Source organism: Mesitornis unicolor, unplaced genomic scaffold (assembly GCF_000695765.1).
Source record: "Mesitornis unicolor isolate BGI_N332 unplaced genomic scaffold, ASM69576v1 scaffold11994, whole genome shotgun sequence".
In the NCBI taxonomy this organism is placed as follows: domain Eukaryota; kingdom Metazoa; phylum Chordata; class Aves; order Mesitornithiformes; family Mesitornithidae; genus Mesitornis; species Mesitornis unicolor.
The window spans coordinates 16832-38043 of NW_010180813.1; the positions used below are offsets into that span (position 1 = coordinate 16832).

The 21212-nt window shown below is 47.6% G+C and overlaps 1 protein-coding gene across 1 annotated transcript in view; it reads left to right on the forward strand.

The window, feature by feature from the left end:
* The window catches only part of PXDNL (peroxidasin homolog (Drosophila)-like), a gene marked incomplete at its 5' end in the record, with an annotated part of 30174 nt that extends 13559 nt beyond the window's left edge, over window positions 1-16615 (forward strand). The window contains 15 exons of the mRNA XM_010183204.1: window positions 1575-1692; window positions 3238-3407; window positions 3818-4090; window positions 4240-4356; window positions 5846-6004; window positions 7269-7381; window positions 8309-8465; window positions 9658-9766; window positions 10539-10696; window positions 11897-13400; window positions 13861-13995; window positions 14628-14836; window positions 15591-15705; window positions 16055-16148; window positions 16496-16615. Of these exons, the coding sequence (XP_010181506.1) occupies window positions 1575-1692; window positions 3238-3407; window positions 3818-4090; window positions 4240-4356; window positions 5846-6004; window positions 7269-7381; window positions 8309-8465; window positions 9658-9766; window positions 10539-10696; window positions 11897-13400; window positions 13861-13995; window positions 14628-14836; window positions 15591-15705; window positions 16055-16148; window positions 16496-16591 (3527 nt within the window). The remainder of the gene's footprint in view (window positions 1-1574; window positions 1693-3237; window positions 3408-3817; window positions 4091-4239; window positions 4357-5845; window positions 6005-7268; window positions 7382-8308; window positions 8466-9657; window positions 9767-10538; window positions 10697-11896; window positions 13401-13860; window positions 13996-14627; window positions 14837-15590; window positions 15706-16054; window positions 16149-16495) is intronic.
* Window positions 16616-21212: the final 4597 nt, after the last annotated feature.

The following is a 21212-nucleotide window of genomic DNA, read 5'->3' on the forward strand; positions in this document are numbered from 1 at the left end:
TGCTCCAGCATCCTGCTTCCTCCCTCCTGATGGTCATGGTGAGGTTGAAGGCAGCTCTGTTTTGGCTGGCAGGGTTTTAGATAGAGTAGGACCAGTAAAGGACCTGCTGGGGTCAGTGGTTAAACCAGCAACCAGAAGAAATGTCCTGCATTGGCCTGAACTGCAATGGCTGGAAACACAGTGGAAAACCTAAGCAAAAGCATAGTAGATGTGTGGCTGAATGCTTTGTTTCACTGTGGTAATGTATTGTGTTTGTTAAGCTGTTATTCTTTAAATTTACATAATTGCTCACTGAAAAATGCCATTTGGAAATGAAAAGTTTTGTTCTGAAATAATCCAACGTTAAGTATTTCATATAGAAAAAGACAAAACTCCAACTTTTAAGTGCAGGCAGCAGCAGAGGGTGGCACAAGCGTTGGCTGTGGTTCCCTGATACTTCACTGCTGAGAGAGTCAGTTTGAGATGTTCCCACTCCCCCAGGCCTGCTCTTAGCATCCCTTCTGGATGTGCCAGTCCAGCTGTGTGCATAAGCCAGATGTGTGAGATCAGCTGGATTTTGAAGAGTTCTCCCTTGAATTCTGCTTTTCTCCTATGATTGTATTATTTCTTTTAAAATCTTGACCATTTCATAGCATTATTTAGGGCACAGCCATGCAAAGAGGGCACAAGTGGGTCTGTAACCTCGAAGGGAGGGGGAATAGAAAGGGCCTAGAGAAAGCAGCTGGGGACACGTGGAGTGGGACCGCAAGTGGATGTGCTGCACAACGAGCTGTCCCTGCACACACCCGGTGCCACGGTACCGCCACTAATGTAAATTTGTTCTGGTTTAGGCATGGGCACACACTGGGGTGTCTGTCAAATTAGCCAGAGCACCTGGTGGGAAGATTTTGCTGGCATTAGGCTTTTGCGCTGGTATTGTGCCAGCTGGGGAAGACAAATGATGCATAATTCAGCGTAAAGCTCTAACGATGCAGGCAGCTGATATCTGAGTCCCTACCAAGCCTGCTGGCACCAACTTAACCCACCACTTTTTAGCAGATGTGAACCTGCAGAGCAAATCTGTGCTGGATTGGCATTTTGTACCTGGGCTGGGGTGGATTTTGTCCCGCACTGACATTGCCACTGGAGACATGGTGCCAAGCCATTAACTGATGGTCTAAGGAGTAAGGGCACAGACCTTCCGCTGGAGAAAGTGGCAGGTTCTCACTTAATCTTATGAAAAATCCAGCTGGTTTTACTGGATTACTGGTGAGCATACAGATTGTTAGGTGGCTAAGTGTTCTGCTGAACCAAGATCAAGCGCTCCAGATCGTGTACATAAATTCCTTCCTATTTTAGCACATCCTTTAAGTGCTTAACTTGCTTAGTGCTTGAGTACATCTTAAAGTGAAGCACATAGTGAAAGGCTTGGCTGGATGGGGATCGGCCGATGAATTAGGGACATAATGAATGAAATCCTGTCGAAAGGGAAGCGCTGTGATTTGCAGAGAGCTGCATGACCCACTACACCCAGTTGGGCTGTAGGTGGTTTTGTGCTGTTCTAGACTGGGTTGTGTTAAATTGGTCTTTTGCAGAGAGGCCTCGCATAACCTCAGAACCCCACGATGTCGATGTCCTCTTGGGAAACACAGTTTATTTCACCTGCAGGGCAGAAGGCAACCCAAAGCCTGCAATTATTTGGCTGCACAACAAGTAAGTCACACACATTGAGCCCTGGGGTAGCAAAGATTTTCAAGCACCAAGCTCTTCAGTGACTGCCTGTAATTACAAAAGCTGTTTCACACAACATTAAATAAAAAAAAAAGACATGGATATTCCATGGGTTGTATTTACCTTCCTTTTAATTGCATTCTCTGGTGACCACGTCATCCAAGTGGTGCTTTCATCTGCATTTGTAATGGATTCCAAGAGCTTATAACTTTCCCATAAACATACTCTGCAGGCTAAAAGCAATTGTCTTTTGATCAGAAAATAAAATAAAATTAGTATTTCATGTTGCTCTAAGCCACCATGCTTGCTGTTTATTAACTGCTGAAATGCTTCTAGTCTCTAGGTTTTTCTCACTGATGGTCTAGTGTGCTGGGGGAATGGCTCATTTTCAAAGGGAAAAATCACTGGTCTCCACTGAAAGACAGACCGTGCAAAGATTATCATTCTGTACAGCAACATGGAAAAAATATATGGTTATGCTAGATGCCAAAGTGTTTCTGGGAAATGCTACATAATAAAATATTCTGTGCTCAAGCAGTTGCCCACTGTGGCAGTGAAGTTACTTTGCTGCTTTACGAGCTTCTTGGTTTTGGGAGCCTGAACAGGACTCAGTTATTAATAAAAATGATCAATGTATGCTTCTTCTGCTGACTCCTCACCAGGCAGTTTCAGCACAGAGCAAAAGTTTATGGCTGAGTTAAGTTCCCCGGGAAGGAAGGTTTTGTTAGGGAAATGCTGGCAGACTCCCAAAGACAGCATTGTAAGGGGGGTAATGATAATAAATGTTCCACAAACGAGATACGACCAGAGCAAGGAGACATCAAGGGAATTAAATAAATGCCCAGCAAGCACATTATTTTGCGTAGTTGATTCAGCCTTTTTTCCTAGGGGGCGAAGTCTCTTCCCCCTTTTCAATCATCTGCAGGCATCCAAGATTCCTTCGTGCTGGGACAAATGGGACACAGCAGTGGGACCTTCTGCCGTGGGCTGGGATCCAGGAGTCGCAGGTCATTGGAGAATGAAGGAAGATGTTTCGCAGCTCTTGGGTTGGGTTGGAGTCCAAGCTGTGCGGGGGTCCCACAGTGACTTACTCAGAGATTTTTGCCCCCCTGAGGCCTTTGAGCCTGTTGGAATAGAAATGGCTGCACACAATAACAATATTAATTCATTATTATATTTACACTTAGTAAATAATGAGAACAAGCTTTCTAGGCCTAGATGCCTTGAGAATAGCAATGATGCTATTGCATGGGAACAGTGCGCTTTCCTGATGGGCTGTAAATGTCATATGTAATCAGTGGTGAGAGAAAAAAGGAGCTCACCCAGGGAGTAAATCAGAGCTGGAGCTGAAGTTCAGTGCTGCAAATCATAACTCTTGCTATAAATTTCATGAAGTCTCAGAACCGCTCCAAGGAACATCAACTTCCTGCAATGCATGCAAAGCTCCACCACTCCCCCAGTAGCTCGAGGGAAGACCACCAAGTCTTTACTCCTCTCATCATTTGCCTGTTTGTGGCTGTCTTTCAGTAACAAGATTGACATGAAAGACGACAACCGCCTGAACCTGCTGCACGATGGTACCTTGATGATCCAGAACACCAAGGAGTCGGACAAAGGCATCTACCAGTGCATGGCCAAGAATGTAGCCGGGGAGGTCAAGACACAAGAAGTCGTGCTGCGCTATTTTGGCACCCCATGTAATTGAGCCTTGTGCACCCCTTGAAGGCCCAGCTCGGGTTGGGCAGAGAGTGGCTATAACAGCGTAGCATGGTCTGGGCTTGAGGGGGTTCCTTCACGGGAGTGGGAAACTGGGGGTTTAGAGATTGAAGGGGCTGGGGAGGGAGTTTGGAGGCTGGGATGAATTCTGCAGCACAGAGGTACCAAGGGTTAAGGGGATGTGGGGTAGGGATGCTCCAGCAATAAGTAACCAGGGTAGGAAAGTGGTAGGAAGAAGCAGTGCTGGGGAAATTACTCACAGTGAGGATTTAGAGGTCAGAGAAGAGCCAGGTGACTGCTGGCTGGGTTGCATGAGGAATCCAAGCGATTTCTGCCCAAAATTGAGCAGACAGCAGAGGTTCTGGTTTCTGAAGCACTCATTTCCTTCCAGCCAAGCCCACTTTCGTGATCCAGCCACAGAACACTGAAGTGCTGATTGGGGAAAGCGTCACCTTGGAGTGCGGGGTCTCTGGGCACCCTCACCCTCGCATCAGCTGGACCCTCGGCACAGGATCTCCTTTACCACAGGATTCCCGTTTCACTATCACCAGCTCTGGAGGACTCTTCATCCAGAACGTCACCTTCTTGGACCAGGGGCAGTACAACTGCAATGCCAGCAACACCGAGGGATCCATCCAGGCGACAGCGAGGATCATAGTGCAAGGTGAGGAGTCTCAGGCTGATGAAGTTTCTGGGATAAAGTGCTTAGTCAGGGTGGGTGTCTGTGACTGGTTTTGCTCCCATGAACTGAGAATTAACCTGAGTTTGCTGCCTGAGTTTTTCATGCCGCTCAGTCATTGCTTTCCCCTCCAGATTCTCCCAGGTTTCTCCTCATCCCCACGGATCAGACAGTGACTGAGGGACAAAGCGTGGATTTCCCCTGCTCTGCTGAGGGTCACCCTCCACCCGTGATTGCCTGGACAAGGGCAGGTACTGCCTCGCTTGACTCGTGATTTCTTTCTCTCCCATGCCACCGTCCATGGGGTGAGAGCAGCTGAGCTGATGGCCCAGGGCGAGGACTTGCAGTGGTGACACAGGACAGATGGTGATCAATCACAGACCTGGTCCTGCTAGGGGGTGTGTTGTAGATCACCAAAGATGATGTTTAGCGCTGAGGAGGGAGCCTCTTAGGTCTTTGACACACTCAGTCATGGTGTCAGAAGGAAGGAGTGTGCTGGTTTTCATCAGCATGAAACCCATGGAAAGAACTTCCTTCTGTGGTGGCTTCCAACCTTTGAAAAGTCAGTGGATATCACCAGGTACCAGCTCTCTGTCATTGTAATTAATGTGCTCCTCTTGGGGAGCAGGTTGCAGAAGAGCACTGTTCACTGCTGACACACCTCCGAGGTTTCTTTTAGCTTAGAAAAAAGCACTTTGGGCCAACAGGTGGTGGTGAACTTTTAAAGTCTCTGATGGTTTTTAGCACTGGCTCCACTGAACTGATCCCATCCAACACTTTCTGGGACAGAAGCCAATAACACTTGGCCCAGAGGCCCTCCAACTTTTCCTTATGCTTCACAAGCCATAATTAATGGTTTAGTGCTGTGGAGAATTCACGGCTATTGTATCCCAGCTTCCACAGCAATAGCCCTGATGCAGAGTTAAGAAATTCTCCTCCACCAGCATGTTCTCCTTTTCCTTTAACATATTTTCCTCCATTGCTCTGATTTTGGAAGATATCTCTTAGAGATGTGGAAAGGAAGTAAGCTTAATAACTGCTTTGTAACCACGTTTGCTAGGCCACCCAACAATCCAAAGATCAACCAGGCTTTACAGCGCTCCCACAGAGGGCATGCTAAGAACAAGACAGGAGGAGAAGTGATTGGAGCAATGCTTATTCTTCAGATTCAGATTCCCTTTGGTATTTGGGATGAATAAATAAAACCCTTATTTGAAGGAAAATGGAATATTAGAAAAAAAAAATCACTAAATTGAGAAGTTCTAATAATTTTATTTGGGTTGGGTAAAGGATTTTAATTTTTAACTTTTCTCCTTAAATAGAGGAAATATTGAAACAATGCAGTTTCCAAACCAAAGAAAGTAAAAATATCAAATGCTAAATGTTTCCATTTATTTGATTGAACAGCCAGTTTGGATAATTGAACACAGATTTGCTGTCCACCAGGTGTCAGTAAATCTGCAGTTTGCACTAAGAAAAGGTTTATGAGGAAAGGAAAAGGGTACCAGAACGAAAAAACTCCTTTCCAGTTGCTTAGACAAGACAACTCAGTCATAATCCTGGGCGTGGAAAGAGCAGCATCTGTCCTGTTCCTCACTTAGCAAGATAAAGATGGTGTTTCAGGGTGGCTGATGTCATTTTGGGAAGGAAATGAGATTTTTTACTGTCACACAGATACCTCCAGCGATGGGAAGAGAAATCTCACAGACAGTTACTAAATCCCACTGCTTGTTTGACCAGGTGGGCCGCTGCCGAGCGACCGGAGGCACAGCATCCTCTCCACGGGTACCCTGCGGGTAATGAGGGTTGCTTTGCACGACCAAGGCCAGTACGAGTGCCATGCCATCAGCGCCATCGGCGTGAAGACCCTCGCGGTACAGCTGTCAGTGACCCCGCGAGGTAAGCGAAGGAAGCTGTGGGGAATAAGGGCTGGCAAATGTGCCTCATTTATTTAACATTATGGTAAATAACACTATCTGACAAGGCAGGGAGTTGCCCTGGTTCCTATAGGATGGGATTTGGGGTTTTCCTGGGAGCAATGGGAGCTTTAAAGAGGCTTCCAGAATGCCAACATTTGTAAATTGGAAGGAGCTGCTTCAGTTTTCCTTGAAAATTTATCTGGTAGGGTAGTAAGAGTAAAATCATGGGAATGAAACACATCTGGTGAGGCCAGGGAATGGGATGGTGTCAGTTCTTGGGAAGGGTTATGTGGTCAGAAATGACCTTTAATGCCCATCCAATGAGCTCTGATAGCTGGCCTGTTTGAGTGAAAAGTGGGACCCTTTAATGTGCTTGAGAGTTGTTCGGAAGAAAATTATTTTGGTATAGGAAAGGAAACAACAGATTTTTATCAGAGAATTTACAAAAATTGTATTAATCAAATTCTTAGTAATCTTTCTTTTGCTAGTTTTAAATTTCTACAGAATGAATTGTAAGTGTTTTTTAAATGAAATATTCTGCAAAACAAAATTATTCCTTCTCAGGAAGATTTAACTCTGGCTCTGGATACATCAGTCTAAGCCATTAGCTACCAGGTCATAGGCTCAACCTAAATTTAGATATTCTAAAATCAAGCCTCTTTGTAAAATACAAGTCACACAGGAATGCTTTCATATTTTAATTTGCTTTTTTGTTCCCATATAAACAAGCAAATGTCCCTGCTCTTTCACAAATGTGGCAGAATTTTACTAATGGTCAACTGGAGGGAAATTTTATCCAGAAACATGAAATTATTCATACTTCAAGCACCACATTCACGGAATAGTTTAGGACCAGCAAGATCAATATGGTTATTTAAACAAACCTGACTAACTCTTGCCAGAGAGCCTCATCCCATAATTCCTGAATCAGTTCACGATCCTTGTTTCAGCCAGAGCATCTTTTCTAGAAAGCCTTTGAATTAAGGGTTTTAAATGACAGAGACCCAGTGCATTCCTGGGTAATTGCCTCAAGTAAAGACACACAGGAGCAGAAAATAATGAACCTAAATTAGAGAGGACTTGGTAGAGAGACAGAGAGCATGGGTGAACTGACACCGCTTTGAAGAGCCCTTGCAACAATGGAAAGAGCCCCAGCAGCTCTGGTTTGCCCATGCTGAGGTGTTTTGCTGGCAAATTTCTCTGATGGATTTCTTGTGGTTGTGTTTTTCCCCCATGTTGCGCAGTGATACCCGTGTTCCTCCATCCCCCCCAAGACGTGGTGGCAGAGACAGGCCAGGACGTTGCCATTACCTGCACTGCCCAAGGAGATCCACGGCCCACCATAACCTGGGTCAAAGTAAGAGATGATACCACGTCCCATCAGCGGCAAGCAGGGCAGCTCCTCCATGGGGGCATTAAATACCTCTCCCATTAAATACCTCTCCTGGCTCAAGCAGTTAAATCAGTTTGTGCAATAGAAATGGGAGAAATTGTGTTCTGATGAAAATTGAAGGACCGACATTTCCACTGACTTGTGGTTTTTAATGGTCTAAAAGAATGTTGCTCGTTCTCAGGCCCAAAGCTTTGCAACACACATTCCTGTTTTCTCTTGTTCATCTTTCCAAATGAGTAACTTGAAGCCAGTGACCTTCCAGGATGTTAGAAACACTTGATTGACTATTCCTGGAAAAAAAAATGAATATGAATTTTTTTCAAAGCAGTTTGTCCTTATTTCCAGGATTCTCACTGATGGAACTTTGATGATGTGGCTGGCTCCAGCATTGATGGGGCAAAGCCACGATCCCTCACAATCACATTGCAACCTGGCTACTTTTTTCAATAATTCATTAGATAAAGCTCTTCAAGGTTTTTCCTGCTGTGTGTACAACACCTGTGACCTTCACTGTCTATGAGCACAGTTGGGCACAGAAGAAACCAGGGGAAAATGCTGGCGCCCCAGTTACCGTGCAGGGGGCTGCTGGGAGGTGACCTTGCAGCTTGCCCTGGGCTCTAGCCAACATTGGGTGGAGAAGGAAAGAGCCTGGGAGGGCAGCACAGGAAGCATTAGATTGGGGCAGGGCAGCAGAAAGATGTTAAGAAGGGTCCAGGCAGGAGCAGATGTCCCTGGGGTGCTTTCTGGTTTCTCTGGAAGAGCAATGCTAACATCTGGTGGCCACATTAGTTCATCGCATCTGTTTGCAGGTTTGCTGCATAGGCTGAAGGCTGAGATGAGGGGAAGCTTTCCATACCCTGACACCTTTTCTGTCGTTTGATTGTGCAACAGGAGGGTATCCAGATCACTGAGAGTGGCAAGTTCCATGTAAGCCAAGACGGGACCCTTTCCATTCAAGACCTCGGCGTGGCTGACCAGGGCAGATACGAGTGCATAGCAAGAAACCCCTTTGGCTTCACCTCCAGTGCTATGCAGCTCACCATCACTGGTAGGGGATCTCCTGTGGTTGTCCAGTCTTCTCTCACCCTTTGAACACATAACTTAGTTATTTCTTTAGCTGCTTTGCAGACAGGTCCCTCACAAGCACCATCGCAGCCGTTCGGTTGTGTGAGCCCACGCATCTCCCAGCTGCTCCTCGCTGTTTTTTCAGCTGAACCATGGTTCTTCCCTGCAAAGCCAAAGGTGTTGTCTTAAACTGTGGAGTCACTGCCTCTGCTGGGAGGAAAAAACTGATTAAAATGTGCCAACATGCTCACAAGTCATCGTCCGACCGTAACCCCGTAGTCCAGGGGACGGAGAAGGAGAGCAGCATTGTCACTGCGAATACAGGGGTTTAAATGATCTCTTGGTCCCTTGGGGATGGGAAATCAGTCACTTGTTTTCTGGCCACTGCTGTGTGCATTAGGGAAGCTGTGATGAATTTAGTATCATTTTCTACACAGGGATTATATACAAGGGACTGAGAATAGTCTGAAATTTCTTCGTTGCTTGAAATTATTCCTAAGATAATTTCTGTGATTTATTCTTGGTTGGTACCTCATTTTCCAGCTGGCTATTGCATACACCGGTAGTGAAATAGGAACTGGTTTGTTCAGCTGTGACAAAGGCTCTGGCTTCAAAAATGCATCCTGTAGTAATTTTTAAGAATTCATGTGTTTACTTTCATAGGTATTCAAACAACAGCTTTCTGATGTGTTAACACTAAATCTGAGCTGAATTAGAAGTGTTCCACAAATGGAAAATTAATATATAAGCAATACATACAAATTAATTTCATGTCTTCTAAAAGTTTCCCCTGTGGGAAGTAAATACATTGCTTTGAGATAACCTACTGTGATTTTTACATTTTCTTTTTCCATTTTAACCACTGACTAAAAACCAGGCATTTATTTGCAAAGCTGTACAGGAGCAAACACTGAATATGTATTCCACAGCAATCTCCTGAAAAAGGTCACCTTCTTTTTCAGGCAGTTAATTTCTTCTTCAGAATACCTATTTCTAATAAAAAAAACCCCAAAAATACTTCTAATGGTGTTGATGTTGCAAATGGAAACAGAGTTTGACCCGCAGTGGAGTTGCTACAGGGCTTGTATGGATATGCAGATTTGCTTGAGCTTGGAAGACAAATTAGTATCAAAGTAAATTTAGAATGTTTTGGGTTTTCTTTCTGCTTTGGAAAGCCACGGACGTCGGTCGGAGCGGCGACACGTTTGTAGCCACATCACTACGGGAAGCCATCAGCAGCGTGGACCACGCCATCAACTCAACACGCACTGAGCTGTTCAGCAAGTAAGTGCATGAAGCGCTGCGATCTGAGTCTTGAAACAGAAAAGAGAGAAAAAAAGATGATGAATGAAGCTTTCTCAAATCTCATTTTATTGTTGACAATCCACAAATGAAAACTACAGTATTGTTTTTGGGTATTGGAGGTTGAAGCTGCACCACGTAAGGATGTGTCAGAGCTTCATAATAGGCATTTGGGATTTTGGAAAATCTCGATATGCAAATATCAGCTCTTATGTCACTTATATCAGTAACACACATTTTGGCAGCTGGAGTTGGCTCCAGAGACAGTGCATAGAAAATAAAATAATCAGCATTGCCATTTTATAAATGCAACTGACTTTGTGTAGGGTGAACAAAAATAGTAATGTAATTCTAACCATTTCCTGAGTGAAAAATGACTTCCTGAGTGAATGGTAATTCCCTTCTCTTTCACATCAATATATGTTTTTATTGAAAAGATAAATAGTTTGTATTAAGCCCAAAACCTCTGGGTTTCAACTGCTGAAAAGTGAAAAATAAATTACTATAGCAGAAAAAAGCACAAACAAAACAAAATAAAACAGAAATGCTGAGAAAATTAAATATGTATATTTTCCTGGGGGGAAATATCCTTTCTTTCATCATCTTGCAATATGCAGGCAAGCGACATCAGTCTTACACACTGGTTTTGGGGGTCAATCAGCAGCCCAGGCTTAGAGCCTGCCTCCTGCTGCCTGCTCTGAGCAGAGTTTCTTAATCTTAATGTTCCTGTATCTCTTCTAACTCCTGGACACAGGCGCCCCAAGACCCCCAATGACTTGCTGGCTCTCTTCCGTTACCCCCGGGACCCCTACACCCTTGAAACGGCCAGGGCAGGTGAGATCTTCGAGAGGACCTTGCAGCTGATTCAGGAACATGTGCAGCAAGGTCTGATCGTGGATATGAACGTCACAGGTAGGAAAGATTTGATTTTCCTTCTTAACTTTGTGCATAGGATTAAATTAAAATGACAATGTGTAGATATCTGGAAAGTTTAAAAAGTGCAAATTTGGGTGTGGTAAGAATGTGTTGTCTGGGTTGCAATGCTCTCATGGTTTTCATAGCAGCTGGAGGGCTCGTGTTGAGTTGCTACCACACCAACCTGGTACTCAGGGAAGTGGTTCTGTGCCCCATTTTGCTAAAGATTTCTTGACTGGCTATGAAAGCCTTAATTGTGGATCTGAGTTTTGATTTCTCAGCATCGTGGACAGAGATATTTCTTGCCCTCCAAGTAGCAATGAGAAAATTACTGAAAACTCTGAAGTATTGAGGTGCTGTAGCAGAGGAAGACGGACATCGCTCCTCTGTCTCTCTACGACTTGGCCCTCTTAGCTACAAACTCAGCAACATTCCAGCCACTCAGGTTCTTTTTTTCAAGGCAGGATAACAAGCAACAAAGCAATGCAACACCAAAAATTCCTCGTGAGGTACGAGCATCCAGCAGCTGCACTCCAAAACTGGCTAGCTGGGACTTCCTTTGTATACAACAGACATTCCCATATGCTGCATGTTCCTACCTATACGTGTGAGTCACCACGTTGTAGGTGTGTACGTTTCGGGTCTGTAAATATTTTTGTGTGCCTGGCTGCAAGGAGCCTCTCTGCAGGCTGCAGGTCCTGTCTGGGCTGGTCGGGCTGCCAGCCTCTCCTCCCCATCACCCTGTCAGCATCCGCACAGCGCAGCATTATTCAGCGCTTTTGCGTGGCGTAGCACCTTGGCAGTCACCCACGGCTTCCCTGCTGCTCGTCACGTAGGGTTTGGATGGTCAGTGGTGCTCGTGGTTGCAATAAAAACCCAGAGAGATGTAAAATAAACTGGGATGGAGACCAAGATCACCACCACAGTTTGGTCTGCTGGTCACAACATTTCTGGTTTCCACCTCCACATGGTTTATACTGAACTCTTTTCCCCTTCCTTTCTTCTCTGTGGGCCTGATATGACACCATGCCTCATTTGACCTTTCATATATTACATCACAACACCATGGTCAGAGATCTGGCCTTCCTGTGCCTATCCTGGCCATCTCGCCAGTGGGTTTCTCGCAGAGCCTTTACATGGGGAATTAGGAACTGAATAGCTGTGGTCTGACCTGGTGCTCTGCCTTTCCTTCTGCAGGCTATCGTTACAATGACTTGGTGTCCCCTCACTACCTGAACATGATTGCCAACCTGTCGGGCTGCTCTGCCCACCGCCGTACACCAAACTGCTCAGATATCTGCTTCCACAAGAAGTACAGGACCCACGATGGGTCTTGCAACAACCTCCAGCACCCGATGTGGGGTGCGTCTCTCACAGCCTTCCAGAGGCTCCTCAAGCCTGCCTACCAGAATGGATTTAACCTTCCCCGGGGGTTTTCCTTGGCAGAAGATGCCAGGGACCTGCCCCTTCCTCTACCACGCCTCGTCTCCACTGCCATGGTTGGGACGGAGACCATCACCCCTGATGACCAGTTCACGCACATGCTCATGCAGTGGGGACAGTTTTTGGACCATGACATGGACCAGACAGTGGCAGCCATTAGCATGTCCCGCTTCTCAGATGGAGCACCCTGCAGCGAGGTGTGCAGCAATGATCCCCCGTGCTTCTCTGTCATGGTCCCTGCCAACGACCCCCGCGTGAGGAACGGGCGCTGCATGTTCTTTGTCCGCTCGAGCCCCGTGTGCGGCAGTGGGATGACCTCCCTGCTGATGAACTCTGTCTACGCCAGGGAGCAGATCAACCACTTGACGTCTTACATCGATGCCTCCAACGTTTATGGCAGCACAGAGCAGGAATCACGGGAGCTGCGGGATCTGAGCAGCCAAAATGGGCTGCTGAAGCAAGGACAAGTTGTGCCCAGCTCAGGGAAGCATCTCCTTCCCTTCTCAGTGGGGCCACCCACGGAGTGCATGAGAGATGAGAACGAGAGCCCCGTGCCGTGCTTCCTGGCAGGAGACCACCGTGCCAATGAGCAGCTGGGTCTCACGGCCATGCACACGCTTTGGTTCAGGGAGCACAACCGTGTCGCCACAGAGCTGTCAGCCCTCAATCCCCACTGGGATGGAGACCTCCTCTATCATGAGGCACGGAAGATTGTGGGTGCCCAGATGCAGCATATCACCTATGCCCAGTGGCTCCCCAAGGTCCTTGGGGAAGCTGGGATGAAGATGCTGGGCGAGTACAAAGGCTACAACCCCAACATTAATGCGGGGATTCTCAATGCCTTTGCCACTGCTGCCTTCCGCTTCGGGCACACCTTGATCAACCCAATCCTCTACCGGCTGAACGAAACCTTTCAGCCCATCCGCCAAGGCCACATCCCCCTGCACAAGGCCTTCTTCTCCCCTTTCAGGATCACACAGGAGGGTGGGATCGACCCCCTCCTCCGTGGGCTGTTTGGGGTTCCTGGGAAAATGCGAGTCCCCTCCGAACTCCTCAACATGGAGCTGACAGAGAAACTCTTCTCCATGGCACACTCCGTCTCACTGGATTTGGCCGCTATCAACATCCAGAGAGGGCGAGACCATGGCATCCCACCTTACAACGACTTCAGGGTCTTCTGCAACCTCTCATCTGCACAGGAGTTTGAGGACCTCAGAAATGAGATCAAGAACTTGGAAATCAGGGAAAAGCTCAGGAGGTACTGTAGCCTGGACTTGGAAGCATCAAAATCCCTGGAGAGCAGTCAGTGAAAAGTCTGCTTATCCCAGAATACCCATCCAGTAACCTTCCCAGATATTGCTGCCCACAGATGTTAAGATAGGGTAATAGCTGTGGTTTAAGAATGGGATAAGACAAATGAGGTCTCTCCAAGTGATCAGGCTGTTTCTGGGCTGAATGTCATCAGGCACTGCCGTGGTGTAGTTTGGGAGCAGATTGAGCCTTGGAGCTATTTTCCAGTGAGGCTGAAGCGCATCCTATCTGCACTGGCTGCCTCTTTCCAAGGCCACCTTTATCCCATTGTCTTTTTAATGAGACCATTGTAAATTTTGTCCAGATGAGTTCCTTGCATACAAATTCCTACAATGTGATCAGATTTGTTCTATCTCCACTCTTCGGTAGTCTTTTAACTTTTAAGAAATATATCTTTTATCTTGCAGTTTATATGGCACTACCAAAAATATTGACCTGTTTCCAGCACTGATGGTGGAGGATCTTGTCCCTGGTACCAGAGTTGGGCCAACGCTGATGTGCCTGTTAACAACGCAGTTCAGAAGGCTGAGAGATGGAGACAGGTATTATCATCAGAGTCAACCCAAAGTCTTTACTATTCTGTTTTGGGGGGATTTGCTCCCTACAGAGAGGATCAGGACCTGTAATTTTCAATTATTTCTTGTTTAATAGTACAAGGAAGGGTCCTTTCTGTCCATTTGCAAAAGCACTTGCCACAGTTACTGTCAATGTGCCCTTTCCTGATTTAATGGTTCTTATTTCACTGCAGGACACTGGGCACCATTGAGGATGTGCCCAACATCTCCTGAAAATGTTAGAATTTTGGCAGGAGCTTCCTTCTAATCCCTATTTGGTGCTTGTGTGAATGAGATTTGTCTTTGCCTGGTGATGCACTTAGGGCAGGAGCATTGCTCACCTGTGTCCCAGCCTGCTACAGCAGAGCCTTGGGGTTCCCCTGCCAGGGGCTGTACCTGTGGGTGGTGGCACCCTGCAGCTCCAGCCAGGAGCTCACGGGGGTTCATGGGTTCAGAAAAGGGCAGTTTGTGTTTGCAGCTGCCTGACACCAGAATAAAAGCTCCTTTTTAGGGGTGGATGCTGCCACACAGATGTAGGAGAACTCTTCTTCCTCTCCCAGCCTTGCTCCCCATTCTCCTCTCCCACTTCTGAGTCACGCTGTGATTATACTCCACTGCAGATTTTGGTATGAGAACCCTGGAGTCTTCACACCGGCGCAGCTGACTCAGATCAGGCAGACGTCCCTTGCTCGTGTCATCTGTGACAACAGCGACCACATCCATCAGCTCCAGAGAGATGTCTTCCAGGTGGCATCGTACCCACAGGGCATGGTGGGCTGTGAAGAGATTCCCGTGGTGGATCTCCGCTTGTGGCAGGACTGTTGTGAGGGTAAGGCAGGTGACTGCTGTAGCACCGACTGATGTGGGGATGGCTCTGGGTGGCATTTGTCACATGCCATCAGCTTATAGGAAATGCTGGGAGCTGTTTTCATGCTGCACCATGAGAACCGTGTGTCAGCAAATGGATGTAAAGAGGAGAATAGAAATAGAAATGAAATAGAACAGAATAAATAGACTAGTTCAGTTGGAAGGGACCTGCAATGATCATCTAGTCCAACTGCCTGACCACTTCAGGGCTGACCAAAAGGTAAAGCTAATTATTAAGGGTATTGTCCAAATGCCTCTTAAACACTGACAGGCTTGGGGCATTGTCCACCTCTCTAGGAAGCCTGTTATCTTCATTGAATCTGGCCAAAGGTCCACCTTGCTGAGGGCTTCTGTCTCTGGCAGCAGCCAAGAATTCATGCCTGGGGCAGAGACTGAAGCAAGACATAGGCATAGCTCCCCGCCATGTATCCCTTTACAGATTCATCTGGGAGTCTGTAAAACTCTGCCATTAAACCACAAATTCTGCCATGGTCTCTTTGTGCTATATTCTGGGTACAGATGGCTTGCTGAGACGTGGGAATTCATGCATGATGCATGCCCTGTTACACGCCTTTGTTGCCGCCTCTTCCCCTCCAGCATAAGATGTGTCAAGGGTGGATGGTGAAGGAGGGCAGCGCTGCCTTGTGCTGCCTCCAAACCACATGGTTCTGCTTTAAACACGAATGTTCACTGCAAACTTTCCCTTCCTTCCCAAGACTGCCAGACACGTGGGCAATTCAGGGCTCTTTCTCAGCGGTTCCGAAGCAAGAGGTCTCCTGGCTTCAGCTACCCAGAGGAAAACCCTGCCAAGCATAAGCCTGCCTTCCCCAGGTGTAGTATCACCACTTCTTTTACCTCCGTTTTATGAAGCACAAGAAAAGTTTCATTCAGGCCTTTGAAACTGGCATTCGGCAGAGGTCTGGAGGTCACGGGTGTTTCAGTAGATAGATGCTGAGCTCGGTCAAAGCCCTCCAATGCTTTAGCACAGAGCCTAGCTCCGATATTTAAATATCTGGGCTGAGTGGCTGTTTGGTTAGCATCTCTTGGCAGGTAGATCTGGGAGTTGGGCACTTCTGTTTGGTGCTTACTTGGAGGCTGATGTTCGAGGAGGCAGAATGATTCTCTCATCCAGGAAGCTGCCGTTTGCATAATCCCTTTCACTTTTTATCCCTGACCCCAGAAATGAGGTGCCTTCTCCAAGCCCTTCCTCCAGAGAGCATCTCGAGTCCCTCGTGGTTGAACTGGAGAAGACAGTCGCTTCCCTACGCAAACAGGTAAAACTTTGTGCCCCTGTGTTTGTCTCCCATGAAGTCACCCCAGGAGTGGGATTTAGCTATTTGCTACGGGCAGCCTCAGCAACTTCAGTGTCCTCCAGAGCCAGGAGGACCCATCTGATCAAAGGGAGCTAGCAGGAGGTAGAAACGAGGTAGAGTAGGGAGAGAAGAGATGAAGCTGAGCTTTGTGAGCTCAGACCTCTACACCTGCAGGGTAAAACACCAGTTTGAGCCTCAGTGAAGGTAACTGGAGCTGGCACTTTCTTCTTGTATTTGGGACAGGTTAAAGATTATCTGTGCAATGGTGTGGACTCCTCTTAGAGCTGCTGCTTTCTCGTCCCCACCAGGTGAACGCACTGGAGAGCCAGCTGAGGTGGCACCACAGGAACACCAGCACACATGGACAGGGGAAGAAGACTGGAGACAAATGGAGGAAAAGATGACAATATTACCTGTTTGTACAAGGTCAGTGTGCTGCTTCTGGGCTGGGGTCCAAGAGGTGGATCAGTGCAGTGGTGGGACACCTCAGCAGTCTTCACATACAGAAGCAACTGTTGCAGAAAGGAATGGAGCAATCCAGTGATGAATGGGACAAGGGGTAATAGGCTTAAATGCAGCAGGTTAGACACTCATTTCTACCAGTAATGATTAGTGACTCACTGGAATGGGTTGTCTGGGGACATGTGGCGTATCCATTCCTGGAGGTCTTTTTAAGAACTGGTTTGGCAAAGATGGGGTAAGACATAAGTATAGGATGGAGTAGGTGGACTGGGCGAGGTCTCTCGGGCCTATTCTCCTGGGATTCTGGGTGGGTTTCTTCTAACAACACTTAATATCATAACCCCAAATCCAACAGCCTCCAAAGGACCTTTGTGGAGAGAGATATCACAAAGCTCAGTGATGGAGCAGATGGACTGGTTCCTCCCCAGGGCAGCAAGGACATCTGGGCAGATGGAGCAACCCATCATTTGCTTACATATTGTCAGAGATTTCCCCCTCACCATCTGAGTCATTGTGCACCTCTCTTATGAAGGCACCAGTCCTTTGTTTGCTCAGCTCCTGACACGGGAGTGAGGATGTCCAAGTGCGTGGTAAAGTCACTGTCAGCACCTGGGGACCCCTGTGGCTGCTCAGCTGTGGCAGAGTGCGTGCAGAAACCCGCCAAACCTCTGCTCCCTGCGGTTTAGAGGCACGGAGAGCACAAACACAGCTCCCTCAATCCGCTTCCTGTGGAGATCCCTGCAGCCTTGACAAAGAGGATGAACGACTCGCTGGCACCTGCCAGTCTGGAGGAGGTGTCCAAGGGTTTTTGCATGTTGCAAATGATCACTCCCAGGATGGGAGCGGAGTTATGCAGAAGTGTTGTTCTGCTGGGCAGCCTATACTATAAGGAGCATCCCTGGAAGTCAGATTACAGGAGAGGGCAAGCAAGGGCTGGTCTGTGGTGATAATCTCAGCAGAAAGCAAGAAGGGGAAGCCTGTAGATTGGCCACACTGTTTTCCAGGCTGATTTTGTTTTTCAGTCCTTATAGATTTTCCAGTTAAACAGTGATTCCCCTTTAGAAATTTGACATAACTTATGTGAGTTGGCTTTTCCTTGCCATCATTTGCAGATCCCTGAAGAGCATTCTGGGGTTTACAGGGTCCCTGAGAAGTATTTCTGTGGTTTTCAAGGGGCCGTTGCTGTTTTTGTGCTGCAGTTGTGCGTGCCCCAGGCCTGCCAGGCACTGTGCAAACAGCTCACTCAGCCTCCAGCTGCCTCCCACAGGGTTTTTCTGCTTTCCAGGTGCCCTGTGACCTGTGCTCCTGCTCTCCACCAGCCAGTCCAACCCACTTCTACAGCACTCAGAAACAGAAGCCATGAGACCCCACGATGCTCTGCCTCCTCTCCCACCTCCTGTACCACTCTCTGCCCCAGGGCGACTGTACCTCTGCCTGCACTGAGCCCTCTGACTGTCTTGGAGCCCCAAAGCCCCTGGACCATTAGCCCCTGGGCATGGGCTCTGCCCTCTTTGATGGTGACAGACCAGTGGTCTGCCAAGATGCCACTTTCTTCCTTGATCCCCAGGAAATGGGGAATAATTGAAGCTGCTTTAGTGCCACCGTTCTGCTCTTCTCCTCTTCCCACACAAAGCTGTCATCATCTACCACTCCTTGTCTGAAATGTCCCATGGGCACCCAACTCGTTGAGAGGCAAAGCCTTTCTCAAATGCGCTGCGGTGCCAGGAAGCATCTGGAGAAATCTATAAAGAAAATAAAATTAAGGAAAGATGAAACCCAAACCAACCCCCAGCCATCTTCTCATGCCAACAGAAGGAGCAAGAGAAACCTCAGGGCCCTGGCAAGCGCATTTTGGGCTGGGTTTGCGGTTCCTGCCAGCAGTGAGGAGGTGAACCCAAGCCCGGGGAATTCTCCCGGCTGTTTGGGTGCCAGACACAGCAGCCCATGGCCACCCGCGATGCTGTGATCAGCTGCTGCATCCATCCATCGTTGGATAACGACTGGTGCATCCTCAGTTATGTGACCCAGAGTCACCTACCCTTACGTGCCCATTTTCCTCAGCATGACCTGGATTCTCCAACCTTCTGCCCCTTTTAGAGGTTTTAATTAGATTTATGTTTCTCTTCCTTTTTTAATTTTTTTTCCCCCCAACAGGCTCTTTGCTGCAAGTTGTATTTCGAGTGTAAATGTAACAGGACCTGGAACAGAACCACCAATAATTAGATGTAATAGGCGCTCTCATTAGTGGAGGGGAGCTGCTGGTTTCTGTCAATTAGTATGGGAACACGATGTGCAGTGTTTGACACTGGGATGAATGCAAAGCGCTCTTTGTGTTTATTGCTCCCAGGTGCTCTGCAGCTAAACCAGGACTATGGAACCAGCTCTACTGAGCAGGTCTTCTGGTTTTGTTGCTCTTTGGAGGTGCTTTTTAGTGGTGCTAGAACTAAAGTCCCTGTGTATCCACCCTGGTCCCAAATCTGTGGACAGATTGGTTTTTAATACACCTTTATAAGCTGGTCACAGGGACTAAAGAGAAAATACTTGATCTGTGCCTCCCCTATCTTTCTCACTTTCCCTGCGTCCTCCCATCCTCGTTCCCACAGCGTAAGGGCCAGAAACTTCTGTGAACGTGCTTGTTCTTTTCTTCACCCACCCCTCCCCTTTTTTGTTGGTTTTTTTTAGATGTGTTATAGTACCAAAGGGACTCAAAGCAGCAGGGATGCTCCTGGAACTTAATAGGAAAATAAAATTTTAAAAAGATACTAGAAAAAGGTTGTGATTTATCAGCTCTTTCCTGGTGTGGGGCTCGGAGCTGCACGTCCTGCGCGGAGGCAGGTTTGCAGCGATGAGTGTGTGCTGTGCGTGTCTGGTGAGTTCAGCTCAGAGGCAGTGTTTAGTCCTCAGGGCTGTTTGTCATTTTAAAGTACTCTTTCATTTAGGTGCAAATCAAGATCCAAAGCCTGACGTGTTATAAATCAGCTACACTTGCCTATCGCTTGTGCCACTAGAGAATCTAATCTGGCAAAGGTCAGTAAAGGTAAAGCAGTCTCCAGTCTCCTTCTGCAAACCACAAGTTTACCAAGCCTTCATTCAAAACAGCGCGGCATAAAGGTTCAGTGTTTGATCTGATCAGATAATCTCTGCATGCATAACCAAGCAGTCCATTAACAAGGCATTTCCATTGAGGAGCAGACTTGTCAGAAGCAGAGGGGATGTTGCAAACCCATCCTCTGTTCCCTTCCTCAAGCTGGAGTGGGAAAAATGCGCAGAGAAATCACACATCTCGACGTGCCACCGAGGCCGTTTGCAGGGCAGGCGCGGGAGGATCTCAGGGGCATTACTCATCTATTCAGGAGCTACTTCGGCAAACAGGGGGCTGAATATTTCATTGAAGACTCCCTTTTTTACTAGTTCCCATCTGTAGCAATGCTCATGGAGCACTCTGAACTTCTACCCTGGGCTTCTCTGCTTGGGAGAGGGTGGGAAAGAGCTGACCCCCCCCAAAACCAGATACTGAAATCCAGCTTTTGGAAGGTGACTGGGCACCTCAGGGCACCTCGGGACACCCAGGACATGGCAAGCCCAGAGCTGCTGACCCAGGGACAGGTTCAGTTTATTCCTCACACACCATACGGCTGCGGTCCACAGCCTAGCCCCCTACACTAAAGTTCCCTTTTATTGTTACAATAATCTCTCAGAACCCAACTGCACACCCAAAATAAGCTCCCCTAGACCAATTACAAGCAGAGGATCGAAATAATGGGCTGAAGGCCAGGAAAACTCCCACTAATTAGAGGGAACAGTTAAGTGACAAAACCCAGGCAGGGGCTGAGTGGGCTGGAGTCGGGATTTCTCACCGGAGCAGGGATCTTCAGGCAGCTTCAAGTGCACATGTGGGATGCGAGGTGGAAACCTCCATCCTCTGGCCAATGTCTGTGGTTGCTGGGATTTGGCAGTGGGGGTGTAGGAAAAATGATCTTCTGTTATGAACCTCACAGTAACCACCCAGCAAATATCCAAACCACTTCAGATATCTTCTGAAGTTATTTCCTCAGTTCTGTTTTAACTCTCGCACGTTTGTCGATGCAATTATTTTACTGTGGAAAAAAAAATACCCTCCCACACAAGTGAGGTCAAGACTTTTAACTGGAGTCAGACACTTGTCACAAGAGCTGCTTGAAGAACAGAGCCATGTTTACCCATGCTCCAGTTAACAACCAGGAAAGCACACTTTAAAATAATAATTAAAACAAAACAAAACAAAACAAATAAAAACATTCTTCTCCGAGAGAGGTGAGCCCAGTTCCAGCTGTGCCCGTCGCCCAGATGTGCCTGTGGGTCTGAGCGTGGGACTCCCGCCCGCAGACTCATCCCGCCAGCAGACTCGTCCCACCAGAACAACCAGTTTCACTTTCAGAAATAGGAAGTTCGCTGGGAAGGGCCGGCGAGCGCTCAGACTCGCGCGAGGGATGCGGGACGGCAGCATGAGCCTGGGATCGCCCCTTCCTCCGGCCTCAAGAAGCGCGGTGGCGTAGACCACTGCATCCACTACATCCACCGGGG